Source organism: Protopterus annectens, chromosome 8.part0, assembly GCF_019279795.1.
Source record: "Protopterus annectens isolate FY-2018-M chromosome 8.part0, PAN1.0, whole genome shotgun sequence".
In the NCBI taxonomy this organism is placed as follows: domain Eukaryota; kingdom Metazoa; phylum Chordata; order Ceratodontiformes; family Protopteridae; genus Protopterus; species Protopterus annectens.
The window spans coordinates 503,968,298-503,977,265 of record NC_056741.1 but is presented as its reverse complement, the minus strand read 5'-3'; the positions used below and the strand labels follow the sequence as shown (position 1 = coordinate 503,977,265).

The 8,968-nt window shown below is 37.3% G+C and overlaps 1 protein-coding gene across 1 annotated transcript in view; it reads right to left on the bottom strand.

The window, feature by feature from the left end:
* Nucleotides 1-1,772: 1,772 nt before the first annotated feature.
* Nucleotides 1,773-8,968, bottom strand: part of LOC122808279 (melatonin receptor type 1A-like) — a 67,656-nt gene continuing 60,460 nt past the window's right edge. The window contains exon 3 of the mRNA XM_044079243.1: nt 1,773-2,557. Within this exon, the coding sequence (XP_043935178.1) occupies nt 1,773-2,557 (785 nt within the window). The remainder of the gene's footprint in view (nt 2,558-8,968) is intronic.

The window sequence follows — 8,968 nt, the reverse complement described above, 5'->3', positions numbered from 1 at the left end:
ATAATTTCATTGTTGGATATATGAGGATTATGCCAAGTTTCAGAGATTCGCATCTATTTCTTTCCAGTCTGCCTGTACATTTAATACATTTCAGAGGTATGTGTTTATGATATCTTTCTCTCTGATGTCTACAATGTCTCACCTTTACCGCACAGTGTGATATGCTGATGTGGACTAAATTTCTACACTGACCCAACTTGAAGCAATATATATATTTCATTTCTAATGTACTTCACAGTGTGGTATAGGTCCACAGCAAACACTCCATTGTTGTCAGATATGATACCAGTTGTTAAATCATCTTACTGTATTATTTTATATCTAGCATCATCAGTGGCTGCATTATCACTGACATTTTATGGTCAAACTTTACATCCAATGTTTTGTTACACAACTCAGTTTGCACTTTTATCTTCACCCTCTCCATGACTTCTGTTAGTAACCGTAACTTTAGCCTCATCACCTGCATCACCTGTTGTTGTTGCTGATTACATCAACATTAAATAAATGTGCACCTGTTGACTACTGAGATTTATCATGAGCACTCATTGCTTCTTTTATTTAAATGTGGCTGTGAAGTGGCTTACCACGATATCGCCACCAATCTTTAATGTGGCTGCAAAGGAAGGCACAATGTCATTGTCCACTGGCTTGGTCACATGCATATCTGATTAGTAATGCTGCTTGTCATGCTCAGAAGTAAATAGTGTTGGGTTGGCCAAGATGCACCCACATTGTAAATGAAGCCCCGGAAAGGACTTTTATCTGTATCACACAGAAACCTCACACATACCTCTGGATGATCTGAAATCACTAGTCCACATTCTGCATATCTGGTATGTAGAAGAAAGCTACCTCACCAAGAGAAACCACATGTAAACATGGGAAGGACATGCAGCCTCTAAACAGAAGGCAACCCAGCTCAGAACTGACCAGAGAGCCTCTTCTTGTGCAGCAATGATGCTTCTCTCTGCATCACTGCACAACACCATATATTATCAGTGACAGGTGAATAATAAGCTATAAACCCAACAGATTGACAGCAAGGTAGAAATAAGGTTCAGCACTGACACATCTATTATTTACCACATATAGAAAGTACTGGTTATCTCTGAAATGGCTCATGTTTTTTTACATATTTTGACTATATACTAAAATGTACATGGTCTGAGATACTGGTACATTTTTTTACACTTATAATTACTTGAAGAAGCTTGTCTGGACAGATTGCTATGTATGAAAATACGCACTCATACATCCATACTTAAATACATTTTTATTTTAATATAATAAGTACCTCACATAATGGTAAAAATGTGCACTGATAGCTTTTTGTATATTTTACCTAATTGATGAAGAAGTCAAGATTAAAGTCAGAAACACGTTGTCATGAACAGTAAATAAATCATGAATTTCTGCAGAAATTACAATAGTAAATGGATGAACTCATTGTGGTTGTTGTTTGATTAATGAACACCTCAACATGTCATGCTTTTTTCCACTGAATGATAGATCTATAGTACATTTTTGTTTCCTTTTGTGGCTGATATAAATATTGTGACTTTATTATTTAAAATGCATTTGCCAACAAAGGCCCTACACATGTAAAGTCATAAGCTGTGCCAAAATTTTTCTTCTTAGAATTACTAAGAAGTGTTGCTTTCCTACAGCACATTTCTATTTATCTGATAGGCTATGTTTTAGGAAGTTTATCCTTCATTTTAATGTTAAATATTCAGTATTGTTCATGTAACTTCTTGCTGTCCTCCCCTTCATTTTCTTCCTCTTATTATACGTGTTAATAGTGACCACAGTATACGTTTGTACTCCTGCCTAAAATTCTTATTAAAAACCCCATAAACAATACCATTAAGACAGCTGTTGAAGCATGCACTAAAGAAGCCAAGAACAAACAACCAGTCTGGAAATTTAGGAGCTTTTCCTGGAGGGCTAAAACCTACAATCAAAGCAGTAACATTGAATGGTGCCCAGCAAATGGCAAAAAGAACAAATACTGCAAACATGGTCAAGAAGTTCCTCATATCAGATGAATGGAGAGTTTGTTTGCTATCTTTTTTAATTTTGTACTTGACTTGTATAACCATAACCCAGATACTTGCATAGCACAGGGTGACAATTGTTACGGGCAAAAGGAAATGAAAGAGTAGAAGAACTGTAGATAATGCTTCATTTCCAGTGAACTGGAATGTGCACATGTATACCTGTGGATTATATTGTACAGCTCCTATGAAAGGACCAGGTAAAACTAAACTAAAGCTAATTGTCCATATAAGGAATATATAGCAGTAGGTGTTCTTCATGGTGAATACCTTGTCATATTTCAACCCATGGCAAATGCAACACCAGCGATTGATTGCGATCACCATGATGTTATACACAGAAGCAATGAAACTCAAACCCTGAATGAATGCTGAAATCTGGCATTGCAACCCTCCAAATTCCCAATGATTTTGTAAAATGGATCTGACAAGCAAAGGGTATGGATAAAGAGCACCGATGAGATCTGCTGCAGACAGACTGATAACAAACATATTACCTAAAAGATAGAAAAAAGAAAGAAAGGAAAAAAAGAATAGTTACTGCCTTTGTACAATAGTTATCCATTTCATGATGCATACTTTATTCAAACTGAAGTCATGATGAAACCAAAGTTTATCCTGTCAAGTAACATGTAGAAGGCAAATCCACTCAGAAATAAGTCACCATTGTTTTATAATGTGTTCACAAACTCATGCAAATGCAGACACACATGCATGCACACACACACACACACACACACACACACACACACACACACACACACACACACACACACACACACACACACACACACACACACACACATTCAATAAAGGGCAATTTATAGGATTGCAGATACATGCACAATGCAAAATCCTTGGGATATTGTAGAAAACTATGAGCCATGGAAAAACCCTTATGTGCACATGATGGCATGCAGACAACACATAACTGGCACCTCTGCTGGGAATCATATGATAAATAAGCACTGTGAGGTAACAGTTCTACATTCTGCACCACTGTGCTCCCTATTTTTATAAAATTTACAGGAGATACACAATTAAATAAGTGGAGCAAGTCAAAGCGTTGTTAATCGACAGAAATAGACAGGTATAAAGCCATGATTTGGTTAATGTTAAATAATACAATTCTTTGTTTGTTTTATTGTTTTAGTTCAATTCATTTAATAACAACATTGATTCTAGTGTGCAATATCAAATCACTATAGACTGCATGCTGTTGTGGACATTTGCAAGAAGATAATGTTTAATAATGAAGAATTTTAACTCAAAAATATTTGTTTAGGATTAAGATTATGAGAAAATTACTTAAACCAGGTGTTGAATCTTTTTTTGTCCCTTCATGTTATGCAATGCTCAGAATTATGTGTTTGACTACATAAGAACAATTCTAACATTTATAATTAATTATTTTAGTTTATTTTCTGACATTCCATTTAAACAACACTCATGTCTAGTTCTACAGGTGAGACGTATGTTTGAGTGGTGATGGTTGGGGGGGGTTAAACTTAGGCTAGCCCACTTCTGAACAAGGTTAATAAAATGCACATTGCAAATCATGTTTACTTTAGTAAGTTGCAGTCATATTTTTCAGTATGTCTATGGTATCTTTAATCAAATGTTGACATTTTGCAGTGTAGTCTCCATCCTGAACCAATGACTGCTTTGTTTTATTTTAATTATTTTACTTATGCTTGTTACTGGAGTAGTCTTCGGATCAAATATGACCTTTTTCAGACACAGTTCTGGTCCATACATCATACTGGCTACATAGTTATAAACAGGAAAGTAAAAAAAAAAGAAAACAACAGCAAAATTAACACTGATGTTCTTCTTTTGGCTTTCCCCAGTTAGGGGTCGCCACAGCAGAACTCTGGTCCACTAATGATTGGTAGTAGATTTTTATGGTGCTGAGGTGCCAGCCCAACACCCAACCTTCAATGAAGGCACACCCATTCACACGTTTCTTTCGAATGCCGGGAGGACATGCAGACTCCACACAGAAGGTGCTCCAGCCGAGAATTGAACGGGATAACATTATACTGTGAGGCAACACTGCTACCACTGCACCACCATGGCTTCCAGCAAAATTAGCACTGATATAGTTTTTAAAACAATTTGAAACAGAAGAGGTATCTAAAACAGTTTCTATTTAGTAAACTAGGAGGGAAAATTGGCATGCAATTACAGTTAATGTCCTGAAGGAAATGACCCATTTTTTTTTCCCATTTTTAACAACTATATCTTTATTATTTTTATCATAAAGATATTAGCTGTGCATTCAAATTACATACTACTATGACACTCAGAAAGGAACATGTACTGATGAAATATAAATTACTGATAAAATATCATACAAAATGTAGCAGCGCACATTGGGCCAGAACAAACAGTTCAATGTCACTAAATGAAATGCATAAACGGTGTAAAAATCTGCCCTTTATGTACACTGATAAAGTGTCGTAAGTAGTGCTGACCCAAGATAGCTACTAAATGTTATCTGCATCGAATAGAGATGTAGACTCTGTGAAGAAGAACAGCATTGTTAAAAAAGTAACAATGTACATTTAATCAAGCAGCACATAATGCCCAGAATGTTTCCCATCAATATAGTAATAACAGAAAAAAAAAAGCATATAAGTCATTTAGACAGTAAGTTAGGAAATTTTTCAGTATCCCAGGAACACATTTTGATAATAATTCCAAGAAGAGTGTTTTCTTTTAATAAATACACACTAAAAGTTAATAGAAATTTCTTCCATATTCAAACATTTTTGCAACTAAAAGTCTGATCCAAGACATGGGTCCATGACATAGAGGGGCAAAGCCTAACTCTGACACAGGCCATCTGAGCCTGACTTGCAGCACAGGTGCTGGTGGAGTGATGGATGGACAAATGGGAAAGAATGGCTTTGTTGTTTCACCCACAATCAGGGATAGTTTGGACTTTTGGTCTACTATGAAGGCATATCTCCAGTGAAGGGTATATTCTAGCAATCACCGGACAGATTGCCTTTAAACCATTGGCATCTGAAGATGGCTAAAGGTAACTGATGCTGCATGCAGTGGTGTGTATGCAGTCAGTCACCCTGTCCAGTTAGGGTCTACCCTGGCACAGGACCAACATGTGTGATGCTGAAGGCTTCCTTCCTCTCCACTGCCTTTGTCCAACCCACTATCAGTGCAGTCCTGGTTCTGTGGAATAGTACCGGGAACACGTAAATGGGTAAATGGGGTAAACAAATAATGATGGTCAGCTGGGGTATGCACATGGGGGGGGCTGACTCAAGCTGAAACAAAGCTCAGAAGATAACTTTGCTCCAAATATTGATTCTTATCAAGAATTGTGATTGTTTTTGTTTGCAGAAATTGCTTCAGCCCTGCAAATGAAAAAGTTACCATATTATTAAGTACAATATCTGATGCAAGCTTGGTAGTATCATACAAATGCAGTGACTGCCACTAAATCTTATCACAGGCTGTGAATTCTGGTGATGAAATTTACACATTGTAGTGATCTTATAAGGTGTAATTTAGGCACTTCCTTTGTCATGAATTGTTGCTGAGTTCATTTGAATATGTTAAGAACCTTTATGCATTTTCCATGTTTCTGTCCTGTCCAAATTTTAAATGATGATATCAATTTGATGTACAAAATTGCATTCATATCACGCTATTGAAAGATGAAAATAGCGAATGCTATTTCATCGAACTTAAAATATCTAAACCACATAATATCTAACATTCAGAAGAGCAAATTTTTTCCTTGGGGAAAAAATTTGCTGTTCTGAAACACATACACACAACACAAGCACACCTAAAAACATCAATCCACACACACATTCACTTATAATCCTACAACTAACCCTACACTAAACTGTACATACACTGCTATCTATCCACTTACCTTAACCCAAACCCTAAGGTCCATCTCTATCGCACACTCACCTAACCTGCGCCCTGACCCTAACTCACCTAACCCATTCCCTAACCCTAACGACCACACAATGGCACATTTAATTGAACCCAACCCATAACTTTCCACCACAGCACTCAAAATAGCAAAGCCACAGAACCGGCGTTCTGCAGCTTTGCTATTTTTAGTGTTCGCTCAAAACAGGACGATATTAGAACATTTGAAGTTTTAAAACTTCAATGTTCTGATATTTACCCACAAAATTCAATGTAATTCTGAATCAAGTTACTTAATAAAGGCAAAAAGTGTTTTGTTTAAGACTAGTTTTACCTTTGCATTAATACTTTTAGGACATTCCAGTTGTCATAGAAAATAGAGGTGATCAATAGCTCTCCATTCTCTACAACATGATATGGACAGATATCCTGATGCATAGGAAAACCATTACTATGAAAAAGTTTGTTTTCATTTTGCATTTACTTTTTTAATACAGTGAGGCAGCATAAATTCATTAAATAGATGTAATCTTGTCATGAATCTTTTCACGCCTAGAATCAAGAGTTTCACAAAGGGAAGGAGATTTAACAAATGTAATAGTATGTTTCTTCAAGAAAGCAGTTGCTTTCTTAGACATACAATCTTGATGAATTAAATCTCAAGTTAAAGAAACCCAAAGTGAAGCATTGACAGGAGAAATATTTTGTGACTAAAGACTGTAACAATTTATTCATTCTGAATACAGTATAAATATTCTTTGACAACCTTTCTTCATTTTGAATCTGTAATATTTACATTACTACATATAAATAATTGAAGAAGAATATGAGATATTAATCTGTTAAAAATAGAAAATCCTAGGAAATGTGTGTGTGCGTATGTAAGGTTGTGTATCATTTCACTGAAGGCTCATAGGTAGCTTTGATTGCAAGTAAAAGCAATAAGTTAAAATCACTGAAAGAAGTACATTTGATTGCAGGTAAATATGACTGAACAGCCACATTGTCAAAATGTATAAAAGTCTATAAATGGTATTTCTGGTGTCATTTTTGCATATGGAATTTGATGGGGGGGTATAACCTAAAAGATTTTGAGTGGATTGGCAATGCACATGGTCATGTTCTACTCCCAGATTTGTAGAAGTTTATGTTTGTGCATTACTACTGGTTCACTGCCTAAGGTGTTTTTTCTTTTCTCCACAGCTGTGTAATTGTGGAGTTAGAATATATAATTAAGGGAGGTGGGTGGCATAGTCCTCCATGTGGAGGTTGCAGGAGAGCTTGTCCCCCGCTAAAAACATTTTTACGGTGTATGTTTTGTGTAGAAGGTTTTTGATGAAATGGCTTTTCAGTCAAATGTACCTGCAATCAAATGTACTTCAATATTTTTATTTCAGCCATGTGTAGCTTCGTTAACACTACCTTATTTATTTTTTTTTGTTAAGGGGAGGTCATGCCTGTTAAATTTGGTTGACTTCTTTGAGACAGTCACCAAAGCCTACATAGACGTGGCCAAAGCCTTTGATACTATTCCCCACTTGGGTATAATAGATAAATTCTATCAACTAGGCATCAATCCATATGTTACCAGATGGGTAACAAACTGTCTCACTGATAGAACCTACCTAGTCAAAACAGGGGAAGTCACCTCAAGCAGTAGACCTGTAATGAGTGGTGTACTCCAGGGATTGGTCTTGGGGCCACTATTGTTTGGGATATACTTTTCTGAGATGCAGACCAAAACCAGTGGCATATGGCTGACAACGTTTGTAGATGACTGCAAGCTGGGCAATGTCATGAATTCCCCTAGTGATGTGGACATCCTCCAAGAGGGTCTCACCCAAACAAACGACTGGTGCCAGAAACATGGCCTCAAACTGAATTTTAAAAAATGCAGCATCATCCCCTTTGGGGAGAGTGACATCACCACACATTATCACATTAATAACAAGGATCTAAGCATGCAATCAGTTGGGAGGGACTTGGGCACCCAGAATGATAGAAAACTGACTTTTGACCACCATATTGCCTCCATTGTACAGAAAATTTTCTGCATGGCTCACCTCATTAGTAAGGGTATCTCATCCAAGGACAAGGAGGTTATAACATCCCTGTATTCTTCCTTTATAAGACCATTGTTGAGTATACTGTCCTTTTCAGCATGTACCTCACAAAGCACATGCAGCAGTTGGAGAGACCACAGAGGTTCCTCACCAGGAGAATCCAGGGCCACAAACATCTGCCCTACACAAATAGGCTAAAAGCCCTGTCCCTCTACTCAGACTCATACAGGCTCCTCAGAGGTGACCTCTGTCTGGCATACAAAGCAATCTCAGACCCCACCTTGATGGGGATGCTGCATATCCACGAATCAAGCTCCACTCGATTAACCTGCATGTGTGACCTCAACCTGGTCTGTGACATCAATAGGACTTGTTGATGGGACAGATTTGTGTCTCAGAGACTGTCCTTTCTGTGGAATAGACTTCCTGCCTGTGTCAAGCAGAGTATCTCATTAACCCTTTTTAAGAGCAACCTGGATAATTGGATGAGGAACAGAAAATACACCCCTAGGATTCCACCTGTGTCACTGTTGGACAGGGGCATTGGGTGCTGACTTGTGAGAACATGGGCTACAGTCTTCGCTAGGCATGAAAGTGCCTCAGGGCCAGTAGCCTAGTAACTTCATATGATCCTAAGATTATGTAGCTTTTTTTATCTGTACTACCAAATACAATGGGGAAAGTTGTACAAGAGAACCTTTGACTTGGATTCTAGTGCCTCACTCCAGTCCACCTGTGCATAGGCTGCTTCATATTATGTAAACGGCAAATGAAGCTAAGGAGCTCTTCCCCTGCTCTGGACTTTTGCAATGTATTATGGTGATTGATATCAATGGATGTAAATAATCCTTATATTTTGAAATAGAATGTGCAAAGATGAGTCGTGCACACTTGCTATAGATACAATGGTTGTCACAGTATCATGTTGTTTTC